General features: G+C 37.5%; 1 protein-coding gene across 7 annotated transcripts in view; it reads left to right on the top strand.

Annotated features, from left to right (window-relative positions):
• Nucleotides 1-19,834, top strand: part of trim2a (tripartite motif containing 2a) — a 28,174-nt gene that overhangs the window by 272 nt on the left and 8,068 nt on the right. Inside the window, exons 2-7 of one of the 7 annotated variants that reach the window (XM_077523630.1) lie at nt 1,122-1,279; nt 1,382-1,465; nt 12,353-12,537; nt 14,860-15,345; nt 16,378-16,558; nt 19,452-19,799. In XM_077523630.1, coding sequence (XP_077379756.1) covers nt 12,404-12,537; nt 14,860-15,345; nt 16,378-16,558; nt 19,452-19,799 — 1,149 coding nt within the window. In that variant the 5' untranslated portion in view covers nt 1,122-1,279; nt 1,382-1,465; nt 12,353-12,403. The other 6 variants (XM_077523634.1, XM_077523629.1, XM_077523627.1 and 3 more) reach the window with 6 other exon arrangements.

Below are 19,834 nucleotides of genomic sequence, written 5' to 3'. Positions count from 1 at the left end.
GACATAACTATCCATAGTTGTATTCAATATATTAGCTCCGCTCAACTCAAGTCTGTTACTTGACTCGTGGGATTCGTTTCGTCATAACACCTGAATGAACAGTGTATCCACCTGGCTGTCCTATACTGCCCCCAGGTGGGCAAGGAGCTTGGCATGTCTCGCTCCCTTTATTTATTTTTCTTAAACCACCAGGACGGTTGCCATAACAACTCAGTGCAAACATCACCGAATGCTGTCAAAGGTGCTTATTTGCCACAAGAGGGCAGCAGAGGGCTTTGCATCATCATTTGGCAATCTTGGACCTCAAAATGTGAGCGTGTCCTCTCTCAAAAATAAAAAAAAAATAAAAATACCATCTTGTAGCTCAGCAGTAGAACGTTTAATAGTACGTATGGTATGTGATACGATATGCAATACAAGGCTCACAATAACGACTAGCTAATGAGATGACAATACCGCGATTATCGATATAGTGCACAGGTAATAAATCCACGATAATCTACGATAAAACTAACCATAAAATAACAATAATAAAAATAAGAATAAAATAAATAAACATCACTAAATAATAAAATAATAATAATAATAATAATAATAATAATGTAATAATTCATATTATAATAAAAACAATATAAATAAATATAATATGAATACATAATATAATATATAAATATTTATAATAAAATAATAATAAATAACATTAATTAATAAAAATAATAATAATAATAAAACTAAGCTCATGAGTCTTCTTTGGCTGAAGACTTACGTCCATTTCCCCGTCACTCTTATGAGGTGCTCCCCCTAGTGGCCCGCCAAGTAACTGCTCAATAAGTTATGAACAATGTGGCTGCATACTTCGTTACAAATATCGCGATACTTGCGTCGGCGTATCGATAATCTATCGGGAGACAGTGTCACGATTTATCGCGATATCGATATATATCGCGATTCGTCACACTCCTAATAATGAGTGTGATGTTGGGTCGTAGTTTTTAGCAGTATGCTGACTGAGTGCTAATATGTCGAGAAATATGTTCCAATTCGGACGTCAAACAGGAGATGACCTGTAGCGGTCATGTGTGAGGGATTAATGCTCGTCTCAATCCTTCTTTATCCCGCAGCTCAATGTCACACCTCAACACTACTCACTCGGCATGCCATGCTGACTTTCCCTGACTTACCACCTCCACTGCATTACTACTACTACCAGCGCTACATGACAGCGCGCGTTGGAAATGACGCGATGGAGAAAAACTGTGCCGACGTCACAGCAGAAACAGTGAGTTGCATTTTATGGGTTTACGCTGTGTTTCAGTATCTATTTGCTCATCCTGCTGCAGTATTTATAATAAACGTGTCCTCTGCTTGCTTCGTTTTGAAGGCAGATGACGTGAATGTGAGGTCCAAAAAGTGTGAGTGAGTGAGTGTGGATTCTCGAGAGAGACAAAATGGAAAAAGACATGAGGTAAGAGCGAGGCTATGCCACGATTTTATGAATTGCCTTTTTTGAGCATTTGCCCACACTTAAAAAAAAAATAAAAAAATAAAAAAATAAAAATAAAATAAAATAAAATAAACGAGAAAAGAAGAATTAATGAAATTTGGTAGACATGTTTATAACTAGTAGAAAAATGTCACCAGTCTTGTCTGAAAAGACAGGAATTTTTGTTTGAAGCAGCCATTTTGTGTCAGATGTGTCCTTCAATTAAAGAAGAAGAAGAAAAAAAAGAAACAATAATAATAATAATAATTGAGCCGCCAAAGACAGTTTCACATAGCAAATTGTAAATTGCCGCGCCATGTCTAAAAAGATACGGTAAGTCTGCCATTTTGATTTGATGAGGCCATTTTGGATCAAAAGCATCCTCCAAATTTTCTTAAAAAAAGAATTTGGTCCCGTAAGTTTTCACTCAAGAACATGAAATTTGGCAGACATGCCATTCATAAATAGACGGACAAAAAAAAGTCACAAGAAGTCACGCCTGAAATTAAAAAAACATATAATCTGGCATTTCGGTTTGAAGTGTCCTTTTTGTTTTAAACTTCCACCCCCAACGACGCGTTTCATTTAGCTGTATGAAATTTGGTAGACATGACTATATATATTTTTTTGTGTGGCTCTAGTAGATACATAAAAAAAAAAAATTAAAAAAAATCTCAAGAAGTCATAACTGAAAAGATGTGAAGTCTACTATTTTGAAGCGGCCATTTTAGGGTTCTTTCCAGAGGATCTTTATTGATTAACTTTGCCCTTCAGATTTTGTCCAATTGCTCCCAAATTTGAAACACGTACACACTAAATGAAAAGAATTCTTGCGGCGGACCCCTGGTTGTGTGCCGTGCATGCTAAACGGGTTCCTCTTAAAGACTGCACCCCCTCCTTCCAACCACCTCGATGCCCACCAACAATAAAAGATCTCATTCCATTGCACAAAATCAATAATGGAACAGAAATGCAAATAACGGTTCCTTTTCTTCCCACTTTTTTATTTATTTATTTATTTTTTTGTACATGAAAAGAATCTTTTCTGGGACGCTGCATTGATGTCGTGTTGTCATGGTGACACCTTTGGAGGGGCGGTTAGCTCCAAGGGCAGATTTTGAGCTAAAATGTTCTGTAAAAAAAATAAATTGTTTATTACTTAAATCTATTTAAAAAAATATAACATTTAAGATGTAAGTAGATTATTATAGGAAGGAGACTGGTGTGTTAGCTTTGTGAAATGTATTGTATGCTACAGCTATGTTAGCTTATCGTCGCATGAACATGCTAACAATAGAAAGTAATTTCCCTATAATAAGGGAATTAAGATTACCAATGATAAAATATATTTATTGCTGCTAAATTGTTAGCCTAGCTAGCTTGTTGTGAATTTGTTAAACAAAGGGACATTCATTGAAAGGAAATACACGCTATAGCTAATGTTAGCCTTGCATAGCAAGGCCACATTAAACAGGGTTGTGAGTTACTTTTCGTTTTAAGTTTTAATCTCATGTAAATGTTTTTAAAAAAAAATCTAATAATAGCACAAATATTTTAAATATAAAAGAAAGTTATATGAAGTGAGTAAATGGAGACTGGTGTGTTAGCTTTGTGAACTGTATTGTATGCTACAGCTATGTTAGCTTATCATAGCAAGAACATGCTAACAATAGAAAGTAATTTCCCTTTAATGAGGGATTTAAGATAACCAATGACAAATGTATTTATTGCAGCTAAATTGTTAGGCTAGCTTGTTCAACAAGGTACATGAATTGAAAGGAAATACATGCTATAGCTAATGTTAGCCTAGCATAGCAAGGCCAGATTAAACAGGGTTGTGAGTTACTTTTAGTTTTAAGTTTTAATCTCATGTAAATGTTTAAAAAAAAATCTAATAATAACCCAAATATTTTAAAAATAAAAGAAAGTTATATGAAGTGAGTATAATATTATTGTTCCTGTCCATTATTGTCCTAAATTAACTTTATTTCTACGCATTTATAGATCAGAAAAATGGTCCCCTTTATTTATTTGGTTTTTTTTACATGAACACTTATTTAATCATATATTTATTCCTCATTCATTTTTCCACATTATGTTATTATATTTTAACTAATGGACTATTCATGTATTTTCTTGTTTGTATATTACTCCACGCAATCCACGTTTGTATCAGCAGAGATCGCTGTGGGCTCAAGCTGATTATGTTTTTGATGATTTAATTGCTTTTGTTTTTTGTTTTTGTTTTTTTGCTCTGCAGGAAGTCGCAAATCTTAGAAAGAGAGCTATTAATAGCATTTTTATTGTCTTTGTATGTGTGTGTGAGTGTTGGTGGTGAGTCATGTGGTTGATTATTGGACTGTGCAGCTGACAAACTGGTACTTCCTGTGTACATGTGCGTGCGTGCGTGCGTGCGCATGAGTGAACCGGTCATGCATGTTAACACAATCGTATGTGTACTGCATGTACATGTATGTTTGTCATTTTACAAGAAAAAAAAAAAAAAAGTATGACAAGTCATTGAACACATTATTGATTAAAAAATGTGGAAAACATCAAATCTCTTAAGTAATTGTACTATGAGAAAACCCATCAGTGCTATCATATATTTGTTTCCTTCCTTTTATCGATCGGAAAAAGAAAACACTCGTCCGAATGATCAAAGTCCAACCACATTTGTTGCTTTAAACAAACTTTGCATGCAAATAAAAGAGACAAATATCAAGCGACCCATCATACAGCAATGAAAAATATTATAAATATTATATATAAAAATATATAATTATAATATATGTATTGAGGCACTTACTCCACATATTGACTCCTTTCACAAGCATTGTACATTCATCTGACCATTAAAGTGGATTTTAAACATAGAAGGGCCAAAACATGCCTTGTGAAAAATTAACTACACAAAAAAAACAAAAAAAACATCCACTAGAGGGTGCTAGAAGTGCACAAATGCAAATTAACCTGACTTTTTTTTTTTTTTTTTTTAACAGATGTGCTGCTTTTAATATTGTGATATGACGACAACACGATATATTGTGACAGTTTTAATATCACGATATAATGATATTGCCGGTATAGTTACATCCCTAGTTCGATATTGATTTTTTATTGATTTTTTTAAACGTCATAATACTATTATGTACTGAGCTTGGATCCCAAAAACGCAGACACGAATAAGATTTTGACTATTCACATCGAGAGGCGTGGAACAAACTTGACGAGACGAGAAACAACGAGAGTTGCACAGAGGAACAGAGGTAATAATCCGACAAAAACACACACACAAAAACACAGACCGGCTTATAAAGATAACGAATCGATCTGATTGGCTGTGGCTAGACATGTGGGTAAACAGGACTGTCATGGTATTATTTGATTGGCTGTTGACCAGATAAAGAGATCACATAGCTTCTGATATCACATAGCTTAAGACCAGTTGAAACCAGATGCTGGTGACATCAGTTCCAAACAGACACTTGACCTCACGGTCATGACCCAAACATAACCCTGTCATGACCCGGTCATGACAAATAGACATGGGTTACGTAAAATATGTACAGATAAGTTCGATGCATTTACGTTCGCCATGATTGGCTCCCCCAAAGAGGCCCCTCCCCTCCCCCCCAACAAAGTCCCACCTCCTCTCACACGCTGTCCGCCTGTCAGTCTGTTTGGATTATTGAAAGAGCTCACATGCATTCCTGCCTTCTTTTTTTTTTTTTTTTTCACTCCCGCATCCGAGATGAGGATTAGTTGACCGGCAACGCACACGCACAGACGACGGGAGCACGGGGCGGCCATGATGCACTTGAAGTAAGTGGAAGGCAGGAAGTGGCGACGAACATTGAGGATGATTGATGTGAGAAACGGATGCAAGCAACTCATGCGAGTGACGAGACATTCAGGTTGTTTATTTACCTTTTAGCATGTTATGCTAGTAACGTGTTGGTATAGTCAACTGGGAATGTTGACATTTTCCATTTCAGTCTGTCTGATGACAAAAAGGGTTCATTTGTCCATATGTGCTGCTTAAATATGGAGTAGAGTAGACGAATGTGTGAATATTTTTTCACATTGGGTGCAGTTTGACTGCAATGGTGTACCTAATGAAGAGGCCCAAGAAGTGTTACTGTATATGTTTGTTTCTGGCTAAAAAAAAATATATATATATATATATATATATATATATATATATATATATATATATATATATATATATATATATATATTGCAGGAAAGCTTGCCATAAAAAACATGCAAAAAAAAAAAAAGTTTTTTTTTTCTGGGGAAAAAAAGTGAAGGTTTAAATTATTATTATTATTATTAATAATATTATTATTTTTTTAGTAAGTTAAATTTCACATATCTATTCTGGTATCTTAATTGTTAAAAACGGGGGGGGGGGGGGAAGTTAAAAAAAAATAAAAATAAATAAAAATACTGCAATTTAGACCAAAATTGTTACACTAAAAAAATCCTTCATGGGCAAAAAAACCCCAAACATCTGAAAAAAGGTTGCAAAATTCGATGTAAAATAAAAAAAAAAAAAGTAAGAAGTTAAAAAACAAATTCAAATATCTATTCTGGTATCGCAATTGTTGCCCCATTTTTTTTCTCATCTTAATAATAAACAAAATAAAAAAAATAAAATAATAATAGTTAATTAAAAGTTGCAGTTAAAAATGTTATTGTTGGAATATGTTTTTGTTCTGATTAGAAAAACAAAAGTAATGTGATTTCTTTTTTTTCTTTTTTTTTTTTTTTTTTTTAAATATTGCATAAAATGAAAATGCAAAAATGAGCCAAAAAAGTTATTCATTAACAATCACAATGGCCCAGATATTCATCTTTGTTAATTTCTTTTTCACAGAACTTCCACAAACAAACAAAATCCAAATAAAACAAAAACTGGGGGGGGGGCTAAAAAAAAACAAAAACAAAACAAAAAAAAACGCTGCAATTTAGAACAAAATTGTTACACTAAAAAAATCTTTCATGGGAAAAAAATAAATAATAATAATCAGAAAAAAAGGTTGCAAAATTTGATTTTAAATAAAAAAAAAAAAGGTGAGAAAAATGTCTTCAGAATCTTTAAAGTGACTATATATGACGATATATAATCATCAATTCTTTCGTTGAGATTCCAACATGAAGACAAACAACATCGCAGTCACTCAATTAGCATTAGCGTTGCCGCATGCAAGAAAACAGCACGTGTGCGATGTCAGTTACTGCTTGTCTGCTGCAACAAAACAACACGGATGCGAATGCGTGTCCACAGACGTCGTCGTCGTCGTCGTCGTCTTATCTGGCGTGGCCAGAAACGCCAGGCTGACACGCACGCACGCAACGTTGACCTCGCGCGATGTGTTTCGACAACCAGGAAATGTAATCTCGCGTCGCCCTGCACCCGGTGGACGTTCCAGATTAGATTGGAATTGCGTCGCTAACCCAAACAGCAGCACCTAGCCAGGAAAGAGAAATGTATGACGAAAAATGAAATACATATTATGAGCGTGTATTTTGTTTCATGTTTCGTGTCAATTTCAGTCGACAGCAGAAGTGATATCGTGGCCAAAATGGCTCAGCTTGCGAACGTCACGTGACCAAAATCAGGGAAAAAAAAAAAAAAAAAGTATAATATTATAATTATAATATTTTCAAAATGTAAACTTTAAAAAAAACTATGAATAAATCATTGAATAATAAATGAAATTAATTTAATTAAAATTAATTCAAATAAAAACAAATACTACTGAAAACATGAACATTAAATGAAAAATCACCCTTTTAGAAGTAAAATTAATGAAAATGAAAAATGAAAATCATTTTTACAAAGTTGGAATCAAAAACAAAAACATGAATAAATGGATAGTCACACCAATCATGGCTCACCTTGCGAACGTCACGTGACCAAACTCTGAAAACCAGTGTCATTTAATTTTTTTAAAAATGTTTCAAAAATATAATAATAATAAAATTATGAATAAATAATAAAATAATAAATGAAATTAATTTAATTAAAATTAAGTAATTATAGTAAAAAACAAATCCAACTGAAAACGTGAACATTAAATGAAAAAATAATAATAAAATTATGAATAAATAATAAAATAGCGGTAGCAAATGGTAAATGGTAGTAAAATTATAAATAAATAATAAAATAGCGGCAGTAAATGGATGGATGGATAATAAAATATTAAATGAAATTAATTTAATTAAAATTAATTAATTAAAACAGAAAACAAATACAACTGAAAACATGAACATTAAATGAAAAATAACCCTTGTAGAAGTAAAATTAACATTAAATGAAAATCTTATTTGCAAAGTCGGAATCAAAGCATGAATTTAAAAAAACAAAAAAAAAAAAAAAAAAAAACAATCTCGTTTTCAAATGAATAACCCTGACAACCTCCCTCCCCCCTTTTTGCGGGGTGAGTCAGCATCCGAGGCTCCCCGGCGGGAGCGCCCATAATTCCATCTGCTAAGCCCTCATTCGTCATCCCTCCCTGCCGCCCTCCCTCCTTCCATCCATCCAACCGTGCTGCACCCGCTCAAAGGCACTGACACAACGTTTACTTGAGGACGGGAGGGATGTGACGCCAGGAAGAGGAAGAGGATATTCACAAGTATTCACTAGTGAGTCAGATGAAGATGATGATGATGACGATGATGATGTCGCTTTTGTTTTGACGCCTGCTAAGTCCCGGTTGCCGTCCACCTTGTTCCGAATGTTCTTTTTGTTTTGTTTTGTTTTGTTTTTTTGCCAGCATGAAAGCAGGAATGGCCGCTTGATGGGCTTACGTAAGAGCGGAGTGTGTGTTAGTGTGCGTATTGAGGTTGGTGTGCAGTTGTGTTGCATCTCGCCAGTGAAGCTCAGCCGATGGAATGTGGCTTTTTCGTCTTCAGGTTTTTTTTAGCAGGTACCATTCTACCACAATGCACAATTGTTGGCTTTTAGGTGGCAAATGCGTGAAAATGTTTGCTTTAAACATTCGGTCGTTCCATTCCAGAATTTCTTAATGATATAATTAGATGTATGCTTTACCAATCCAAAATGTTTGTCCACTTGGGGTTGCCATTGTCATGTTCTCCACTGTGGTATCTGTGTCGAGGCCTGTCCTGGTGAGTGACGTGGGAGTCGGCGAGGAGCAAGATAGCGCTTGTGGCTAACCGTTAGCCAGTCTGTGTGTTGACGTACTTGCCGTGAACGGTGGCCATCAATTACTACTACGAATACTACACGTTACCTGATTTTGTGTTTTTGTCCTGGTTGGATTTGGTTTTGTTTCATGTTGTCTTGTTTTCTTGCGGTTTGTTTCATGTCTGTTTCGTCAGGGTTTTGTGGAACATCACTTTCATTGTGTGGAATAGGGATAGACCGATTATCGGCCAGGCCGATTATCGGTGTCAATATTTAGCGAATTCAGGGTTTTCATCAGGATTTGTAGGATGTTCGCAGACGGTTTTTACTAGTCGTAAAAACACATTTCGAACATATTCCGACAATTTTTCACTGTGAAGATCTTTTTATGAACTTTGACGAAACCCCCAAATTAGCTACATTCACATGCATTTGTCGCTTAGGGATCTACAAGGATGTACTTGTAAAAAAAAAAAAAAATAAGAAAAAATAACTATTTGCACTTCAAAATGTTTGCTTTGTTCTTGTTTACTGCAAAACTAATGTTTATGTACAGCACTTTGTATACAGCAACGCCTGTTCTTAAAGCGCTTTATAAATAAAGTTGAGTTGAGTTGAGTTGGTAACGTCATTATTTTTCATGTACAATTCATACCTTTTAAAAAAGTCATTTTTCGACTTGCTGTCGACTGATGATGACATCACCTGTGCTGAGGAAGTAGATAACGACCAATCATGGCTCTGTTTGCTGACCAAAACCCAGAAAACTGGTGAGCCATGATTGGTCGCTACCTACCTCCTCAGCACCGGTGATGTCATCATCAGTCGACAACAAGTAGATTACTTTTAAATTACTTTTTAAAGGTACGACTTGTACATTAAAAATAATGAATTGATCAAATTCATTCTGCAAGTATCCCTTTCAATTTCCAATTAATAAAAAAATGATACTGACGCCAGGAACTCCCTAAACTTTTTATTTAAAAAAAATAAAAATAAAAATAGGAAATTATGTTGCAATTTTGGAAAACTTTTTTTTTTTTTTTAATTTTTAAACAAATCAGTCAATTCTTTGTATGTTTAAAATTATTATTATTTTTAAATATATATATATATATATATATATATATTTTTTTTTTTTTATTTTTTATTTTAACACTAATATTTTCTCTTTTACTGCAAATGAGTATCGGGTTAAAATATCAGTTATCGGCTTCTTTGACTACTAATAATCGGTATCGGCCTTGAAAAAATATTATCACTATTTTTTATTTTGTCTATTCGCTGTCCAGACGCAGTCCCTAATCCCTGCAAATGGCGCAGGTCCACTTTATCACGAGTATTTTTCACTGCATTCGCTGGCGTTATCTCTTTTACTGCCACACGTTATCAAAACGTTATCATTCACGTCATCCTTGAAAACGTTCTATTTCATCAGATTTCGTCATCTTTCATTGCAATTTGATACACGGGCAGATCATCGAAGAGATACAATGCTGCCATCTGGTGGCCATAGTTAGTGAGTGTTTTTGATTCCACAACCCATTGACCAGGCAGCGCTGCACTTACATGTTGCACTGCCCATTGATTTAAAAAAAAACAAAAAAAAAACGTATTTGACGTCATTTAACGTTTATGGCGGCATACATTGTGATTTTATTCATTGTGATTAAACGTTTTTGGCAGTCAAAGAGTTAATAGTGCTGCTGCATAGATGTCCTCATGGCGTTCGAATCTGACATTTGACAGTGAACACGTCACATGACCTCACTGTAGAGCTAATTCAAACCAGACCACATGGATGCTTTGCGGTCAGAGTACATTTAGGAAAAATAAAGAGAAAATGAGATATAATGAAGGATAAGGAAAACATAGTGTCGTTGAGTCCCTGCGGCTTTTTTTTCCTTCCCCAGCCTTGTTGTGGCACTGACACACTTTCCCTCGTCTGCCCGATAACAAAAGTCAATTTGTGAATAAAAAGGACGCGCCGACAGTCAAGCTGGCTGAAAGTGGTGCATTGTGGGTAAGGCGTTTATTTTTGGAGCCAGCACAGAATGTCCCGCTTTCTTCTTTCTCATTCATTATGTATTTGTCCCGTCGAGAGTGGCTTCTTAAGAGCAACCTCGCAGCGGGGATGGCAGCTGCTCGCCAGGATTGGGTGGGGGTGCGCGGACTCGGACGGGGGGGGGGTGCGCGGATTGGAACGTTTGGGAATGGCTGTTGTGCGACGTAAAGGCAACACAGCTCAACGCTAAATGAGGTTTGGTTATGGTTTTATTGTCGAGTTTGTTGGTATTTTTGTTACTTTCAATTTCTATTTTGGCGCATCCCTGGAATGGGGTGCACCAACTTTTTGAAGAGGGGTGCACTGCTTCCTAAGATTCCGCAAAAAATTGTCCTACAACGTAAGCTCAATTTAAATATAAGCTAAATGGGCTTTGTTTGTTTTTTGGGGGGGGTGAGTGTCTGGGGATAGGGGTGCGCCAACTTTGTGTGTCGATGAGGGTGCGCTGCTTAAAAAGTTTGGAAAACAGTTTTACAATGCAAAATTGACTACAGCGGCACGCTAAATTAGGTTTGTTTTGATTTTGTGGTGGCGAATTGGGGAGGTTTGGTGCAGGGGATTTGGTGCGCCAGTTCTGGCTGTTAAATGGGGTGAACACATTATTAAATTTTCACAAATGATGTTCTGTAACATAAAATTAAATAGTATGTAAATAAAATAAAATGTAAATAGAATGTTTTTTTGTTTGTTTGTTTGTTTTTTAGTAGTGTGCCAAATTTGTGTTGAAGGGGGTGTGCGGGTGCCAGGGATAGGGGTGCGACAACTTTGTTCGTGATTTGATGGCGTTGCGCTGCTTAAAAAGTTTGGAAAGCACCGTTTTGCAACTTAAAATCAACTATTGCAGCACGCTAAATTAGGATTGTTTTGATTTTTGGGTGGTGGGTTGGGGAGATCTGGTGCAGGGGATTTGGTGCACCAGCTCTGGCTTGGTTTTAAGTGGGATGAACAGATGATTAAGTTTTGACAAATGATGTCCTATAATGTAAACTCAATTTAGATATAATCTAAACGGGCTTTGTTTGGATTTGTGGAGGTGTCTGTCAGGGAGGGGGGTGCGCCAACTTGGTTTGTGAGGCAATGGGGGTGCACTGCTTAAAAAGTTTGGAAAACACTGTTTTTACGACGTAAAATCAACCATAGCGGCATGCTAAATTAGGTTTGTTTTGATTTTTTGGGTGGTGGATTGGGGATTTGGTGCACCCGGTCTGGCTCGGTGTTAAATGGGGTGAACAGATTATTATCCGCTAAGTTTTGATAAATGATTTTTATTTTTTATTTTTAAGTTTGGATAACAATGTTTGGGATGTAAAATCAACATTGCTGATGGGCTGGGGTGTGCGGTGCTCGAGGAGCAGGGGTGCGCCAACATTGTCTTGGTGGCGTAAAAAGTTTCAGAATGGCTGTTCTAACTACATAACATTAACTCAACTACATGAGTCATCCTGCGCCAACATTACTGTATGCGACTGCGAGTGCTTCATCTTACTAATCTAATCGGTGAGTGAAACCGCATGTGTTGATTGATGCTTCTTTTGTCCGAGTCACGACCGTGACGGGATCATGACCGACGTCGCACCTCCGCAAAAAAATAATCCACTCGCGCCTTGGGGGAGGTCATCATTGATGGAGTTGGTCTGTCTGGCAGGGCTCATAAGAGGCGGCGTCGGGGCGGCCTCTACCCAGTCCCGCGTTTAGGATGGCCGCTGACGCCGGCAGCATTCCCAGCCCGGTGGTGCGCCAAATCGACAAGCAGTTCTTGATCTGCGGCATCTGCCTGGAGCGATACCACAACCCCAAAGTGCTGCCCTGCCTGCACACGTTCTGCGAGAGGTGAGTCCACTTCCTGGTTTATCACAATTAGCTTCATGCTAGCTTACAATAGAAAACAACATTTAATGTACATGCTAACAGTTAGCTTTGATAGTTGTGATTTAGGAAACCTTTTAAAACAACGAAGCAGCTTTGCCCTTAACGTCCTCGCTAGCGTGATGCTAATTACAATAGAGAACATTTACTATACATGCTAACAGTTAGCATGCTTAGCTTTGATAGTTGTGGGTTAGGAAACCTTTCAATACAAACAAGCAGCTTTGCCCTGAACGTCCTCGCTAGCTTAATGCTAAAGCATAATAGAAAAGGACATTGACATGCTAACGGTTAGCATTACGCTTGAAAGGAAAATGACACGAAACTTCTTGTACCATTAATGTGACCTATAACCGGTACAACTCAATTTAATAATAATTAAAAAAAAAAAAAAGATTGTGATAAAACGTAGCAATAAACATGGATAATGTGGTTGCACAAGTGTGCACACCCTGTCATAACTGTGTTCAGAATTAACCAATCACATTTAGACTTATTTTAAGGTTTTGTGGAACTGCTCATAATTCACTCTACATATTTTGATTTAATGGTGGAGGTGTGGGGATTTTAATTGTGTTATCTTGGTCTAATTTCTTTAGACCATAAAACCCTGACATTAAAACAAGGGTGTGTAGACTTTTTATATCCACTGTGAAGTGATTGTGAAGAAAATAGGGGACAAGAAGAAATAAAATTACACTGAATATTTATAATAGTGCTGTCAAAGTTGTGCAGTGGATAAAACATTTTGAAGACGTCCTAATAACATTAAATGTTGAAAAAAATTAACGCAACAGGTGCTCTTTAAATTTGGCGGGCAAAAAATGTTGATTTAAAAAAAAAAGCGTTTTAAGCAATTAATCGTGATTAATCCAAATCCTAAGAATTAAAACTTAAAATAAAATAAAAATTTAATTAAAAAATGTAATAATTGGACAGCTCAAATTTTTAATTAAACATTAAAATTAAATATAAAGAAAAATACAATATACCAACTTAAAAAAAAATAAAATAAAAAAAAAAATTCAAAATATTGAATACAATGAAAGAAAAATGTAAGTCAACACGTGAGCCTTTTTATTAGCTGTGTGATGACATGACAGTCGCTGCGGTTGGCACCAGCGTCTCCGCCGACCTTTTGTTTTGGGGACAAAAGCGACCCTGTGTGACTCTCAACTCAAATCTTTTATTTCAAAGCGGCTGCATGGAGCGCACAATTTAGCGCACAACTCGATTAAAAAAAATAAAAAAATAAAAATAAAAAAAAAGCTGCATTGAGAACTTTTTGTCAGCAGATTATATTGAACATTTCTGATCTAAAACTATTTCACATGAAATGTTCTCTAATCTTTTTGATAGGAAAAACAACTTCACACTTCACAATTACAGTATATCAACAATTGGCTACTATGGCTCCATGCTACAAGCTAGTTAGTTTGCAAGCATTAGTTAGCTGTCAGATTAATATAATTGTGGGAATTCTGAAGCATTCCCACATATGTTATTGTGATTTATATTCTCCACACTTTTTTGACACGCAACTCCCACATAATACTTCCAATTTACATTGGTCAAATTTGAACTAGCTTAAAAAATTCACACCTCACGGTGTATATATATCGTCTGATTCCACATTACTGACAGCATTTGCACAATTTAACATTTAATATCAACTTTTCCCCATTCATTTTCAATGGGACAGTCATTGATCTTTTTCTAAGTATCACTTTCCACGCCCACTTCCATATATATAACTTATCATCATTACCAGGTGTCTGATACTTCTGTTATAATTTCATAATTTATCTCTCAATGTGCTTTCAGCATTCCCACGCAATTTCTCCAGAAATTGCACTTAGTCTAGTTGTTGGAACGTTATAGCCGTTGGCTTTTTTTTTTTTTTTTTCAACATAATAGAATTTTTGTCTCGTTTTTGTTAATGAATTAGAAGTTCATAGATTTTAGCCCAGTTTTTATTAAGTGAAGTACATTTTTGTCTTGTCTTCATTAGTCGACGAAAATGCATACTGATTTAGTCCTTAGTTATTGTTAGGGTTTTAGTCTAGTTTAGTCTAGTTTTAGTGTGCGTTGACAAAATTATTTTTTGTTTGGTGTTCGTTGACGAAATTAACATTAATGCGTACAAAACATCCATTTGGTGTGCCGAAGACTTTGCAAAAACGTACGTTACATTCAGTCCAATAAGGACTCAAAATGCATTTGTCAACCAAACACTTTTCGATGTCCGACCCGTGTACGTCTGCGTCTCGCCGCCGCCCCCCGCAGGTGCCTCCAAAACTACATCCCGGCGCACAGCCTGACGCTGTCGTGCCCCGTGTGCCGCCAGACGTCCATCCTGCCCGAGAAGGGCGTGGCGGCGCTGCAGAACAACTTCTTCATCACCAACCTGATGGACGTCCTGCAGCGCTCGCCGGCGGGCCGCCGGCGGGTGGAGGCGGCGGCCGTCCTCGACGACATGGCGGCGGTGGCGGCCGTGCAGCTGCTCTCCTGCCCCAACCACGGAGGCAACGTAAGCGCCGTTTTTCTGGGGAATGATGCCAAATGGCAACAATTTGTGATTTTTTTTATTTGTATTTTTTTTGATTTCCTGGCGACTCAGGTGATGGAGTTCTACTGTCGGCCGTGCGAGACGGCCATGTGTCAAGAGTGCACGAGCGGCGAGCACGGCGAGCACGCCACCGTGCCGCTTAAAGACGTGGTGGAGCAGCACAAGGCCTCGTTGCAGGAGCAGATGGACGCCGTCAAGAGGAGGTGCGCCGGGGATTGTGGGGAAAAAAAAGAATTCTAGGGTGGTTAAATGGTGCAAAGTGTCAGGCGATTCAAATTTTTAATCGTAATTAATCGCATGACTTCAAGAGTTAACTCACAATTCATCGCAAATTTTATATCTGTACATTTTTTTTGGTAAGTTTGCAAGCTCTTGTTAACAAAAATGGGGAAAAATGTTCAACTAATAGAAATATGGCTGCATCTTTTCGTCATTGATACAGTAATTTCATAATTCATAATATTTAGTTAGAATTAACTTAATTAATTTGCTCCCAAAAACGTATAAACACGTTCTATTTTAAATATTACACGTGTCCCAAAGACGTATATACACGTTTTTGTTTTTTTGGTTTATACTAGAGCATACAGAAGATCTGAAGATCTGATCTGAAATGACGAGAATGATTGAAGCAATGGTAGTGATTACAAAAACGGCCAGCAGGTGGCAGCAGAGTATAAGAGCTCAACCAGGGCCATGTTGCAACAAGCTCTTTTCCCCAGTGTTTTAAACAAGTTTGTGAATAATGACAAAACTTAGCTATATTCTAATAGAAATATGGCTGCATCTTTTAGTCATTAATACAGTCATTTCATAATTCATAACATTTTGTTAAAATTAACTCTTTTGCTCCCAAACGTGTATAAACACGTTCTACTGTCATTTTTGCTATGGTCCCAAAGACGTATTTATATGTTTGTTTGTTTTTTGTTTTTTTTAATGCTAGAGCATACAGAAGGCTTTGATGCAACGACCTGAAGAGGTCGCTTAAAGCAATGGTAGTTATTACAAAAAATGGCCAGCAGGTGGCAGCAGAGTATAAGAGATCAACCATGTTGCAACAAGCTCTTTTCCCCAGTGTTTTCAGCAGGTTTGTGAATAATGATCAAAACTTCAATACATGAACAATGATGAAAATTTAGCTGTACTCTAATGCTAATTGCTGCAAAACGTCTCATCCAAAATCTGCGACGCTTACCGCTTTCCGTCCCGTTTACCCCCCCCCCCCCCGCCAGGTTGCCGGAGATCGACGGCGCCCTGCTGACGCTGTCGGAGATCCTGCAGCGGCTGACCGCTCGCAAGAGCGCCATCGAGGACGACGTCCACGCCGCCTTCGACGAGCTGCAGAAGACGCTCAACGTGCGCAAGAGCGTCCTGCTCATGGAGCTGGAGGTCAACTTTGGCCTCAAGCAGAAGGTGAGAGATCGTCCTGGTGGAAACATCAGAGGCAATTTTCATGTGTTTTGAAAGCATGACTGGCTCAATAAAGTCAACGTGCAAAAAAAAAAGAAAATTGCTCCTCAATGACTTTGATTTGCAAAAAAAAATAAAAAAATAGGAAGAAAAATATGCAACACAACACACATTTTCAAATCTAAATCTGTATGTATTTTCGTCGACAAATGAAGATGAGACGAAAACGCACTTCACTTAATAAAAACTGGACCAAAATCTGTGGACATTTTAGTTCATGAACAAAAAACGAGATTGAAAATTTTAGGATTTTTGTAAAATCTTGCCATGTGACCAAGGTTATTTTAGTTAATTAAAAAACTAAAATTCAAAAACTATTTCTTTAGCAAAATAAAATAAAAACAAAAATGCTTTTTAAAAAAAATAAAAATAAAATCCTTCGTTTTAGCCTTTGGTAATTTTGTTGCGATTTTTTTTAACATTCAAATTTAGAAAATACGAATCAGTAAACTTGTACAGTGTAAGATTTGTATGAAAAAGTATTATTTATTGATCTGAAACGTGAGTCTTATACAGGTTGTAATTTGTTTCATGCTTGAACAGCATTGAAATAAAATATTAAGGCTTAATGTTCCATTAATATAAACATTCTTTCATACTTTTTGGACCTTTTGGTGAATATTTTTCCTTCAAAATAGATGTTTAAAAATCAATTCGGCCGCCTATTGAATCGATTCGAGAATATCGCCATATATTGCCGAATCGATTTTTTTTTAACACCCCTAAATAAAAACGGGATGAAGTTGACAACCTGTGATTAATACGCGTGATTGAAACTGGACCTAAAACTGAGACGAAATTTAAAAACGGCTGCTAAATTTGACAGCACTCAAGAGGCCTGCAGAGTGCTGAACTTGCTCTCCCTCATCCAAAAAAGCAATCATCTGGTTGGCTTGCTGTCCCCTGGCAGCTTGATCACATGCTGATTGACTCACCATTGACCCTCTCGCCAACTGTAGCCTGCAGGGAGGAGGAGGAGGAGGCGGAGCAAAGGGTGGCTGTGAGCCAGACTTGGTGGGTGGAGTTTGCTTGCGTTCCGTCCCGTCTGCTGGTAGATAGATGGAGCCAGTGTACATACTGGGTTGCACTCGCAGGGTGTGTCACACTGCATCTGTGGACTTTCAAGGAGTTCCAGGGTGTCGTTGTGGGGGTCAAAGACCCTGTCATGGATTTTGAGCGCATGAGATAAATGCACAATGGCCTCGGGTGGTGAAACAGAAGATGAGTGTGACGGGCTGATTCACGTGAGTTTGCTTTGGTACTTTCAAAAACGGCAAGAACGTGTGCAGGGATTCTGTTTTTATGATCCTCTTTGCGGTCTTTGATAGCCGTTTGCAGACTGTTTTTTTTTTTTCCTCAATAGAACTAAACAGCAGGTCTGGCTTGCAAAAGAGGGGTGACTGTGTTTTGTTTGTGTCCCGGCCCGGCTTGCTGATGTAACCAATACGCCGCTACGGAGCAATGCTGCCCCCTGCTGGTTGTCTTTGGTGTTCCTGAAACGTACCTTTGGTTGATTGGAGACGAAATTGTCTTTTGATTTTTACACAAAGTTGTTTCCAGCATGAAAAAAAAAAAAAAAAAAAAGATTTAGGGTCTTTGATGTTTTAAAAATATCTATATCTATATGAATAGAGACTAGAAATTGTCTTTGATGACCAAAATCGAGTTAGTCAGGGTCACAGATTTTTTTTTAAACCTGGCTAAAAATGTATGTTGGTTTGCTGTACACCAAATTATCTTTGAGCTGCCTCAAAACACGTACTTTAGATTAACGGAATCACGTGTCTTTGATGTTTGCTGTTTGTGAGGGCCACTGAAGACTCTTGAAAGTCTTTGATGCTTATGAAAACATCACGTTGGGTCATTGCAGACTAAATTGACTTTTACGCACACGATTTGTTACTTTGGTGCTTTGAAAATTTCTCTTTGATGTTTACAGAGACATAGTTGTCACGTTTATTAATATGCCATGCTAGTTGACAACAAAATTGTTGATGAAAAAACATGTATGCTAGGTTCAGGACTAAATTGGCTTTGTTGTTTACAAAGACTCAAACTTGGCCTCATTGAAGACTCAAAATTGTATTGAGTTTTATGAAAAAGACGTTATGGTAACTCAAGCCTCTAAATTGTCTTTGATGTTTACAAACAGACGTAAGCCTATATGCCATGTTTATTGACTGCAAAAGTGTCTTTGATTATGAAAACGTACGCTAGGTTCATTGAAGCCTCAGTTGCCCGTGTTTTTGATTGTCTATAAATGCTAGGTTCATTGATTTTTCTTTGATTGTCTTCAAGAAGAAAGTACGCTAAGTTCATTGAAGACTCAATTGTCCTTATCTTTGATGTTTAAGAAAATTAAGAAAACTATGCGCTATGTTCAGTGGACACTTGTTTTTGATGTCTTACAAAAACTCATCCTTTATCATTGAAAACTCAAAACTTTCTTTGATGTTTAAAACTGACTTAGTCGTCCTACATTTTGAAACTTTCTAGTCAACAAACTTGTCTTTGACGTTTAAGAAAAAGTGCAGTGGAGACTCAGTTGTCTTTGATGTTTACAAAAACTCATCTTTTGGTTTATTAAGAAAAAGTGCACGATCAGTCGTCTTTGATGTTTACAAAAACTCGTCTTTGGTTGATTGAAGACTCAAAATTGTCTTTGATGTTTCAAACTGACTTAGTTTCACCAAACTTGAAGACTGAGTTGTCTTTGATGTTTACAAAGCTCGTCTTTGGTTCATTGAAGACTCAAAATAGTATTTGAGTCCTATGAAAATGCATGGTTAGTGAAGGCCCTAAATGGTCTTTGATGATTTGCTTTCACAACGCGCAGGTGCTGCAGGCTCAGCTGGACAGCCTGCTGCAGGGCCAGGACGGCATCCGCAGCAGCTGCGACTTCACCGAGCAGGCGCTGAGCCACGGCGGCGAGGCCGAGGTGCTGCTGGTCAAGAAGCAGATGAGCGAGCGCCTGTCGGAGCTGGCGGCGCAGCAGCTGCCCCTGCGCCCCGGCGAGAACCACCAGCTGGACTTGCGCCTGGAGACGGAGGGCGTCAAGAAGTCCATCCACAACCTGGGCAGCGTGGTGACCACCAACGCCGTGGCGTCCCAGACGGTGGCCACCGGCGAGGGCTTGCGGCACTGCGTGGCAGGGGTGCCCACGTCCGTCACCGTCACCACCAAGGTGAACGCGTCAATTCGGTCCTCAACATTTCTTTG

This window comes from Festucalex cinctus, chromosome 6, assembly GCF_051991245.1.
Source record: "Festucalex cinctus isolate MCC-2025b chromosome 6, RoL_Fcin_1.0, whole genome shotgun sequence".
In the NCBI taxonomy this organism is placed as follows: domain Eukaryota; kingdom Metazoa; phylum Chordata; class Actinopteri; order Syngnathiformes; family Syngnathidae; genus Festucalex; species Festucalex cinctus.
Note: the sequence above shows the minus strand (reverse complement) of the source record. Positions and strands in the feature narration are given on the sequence as shown.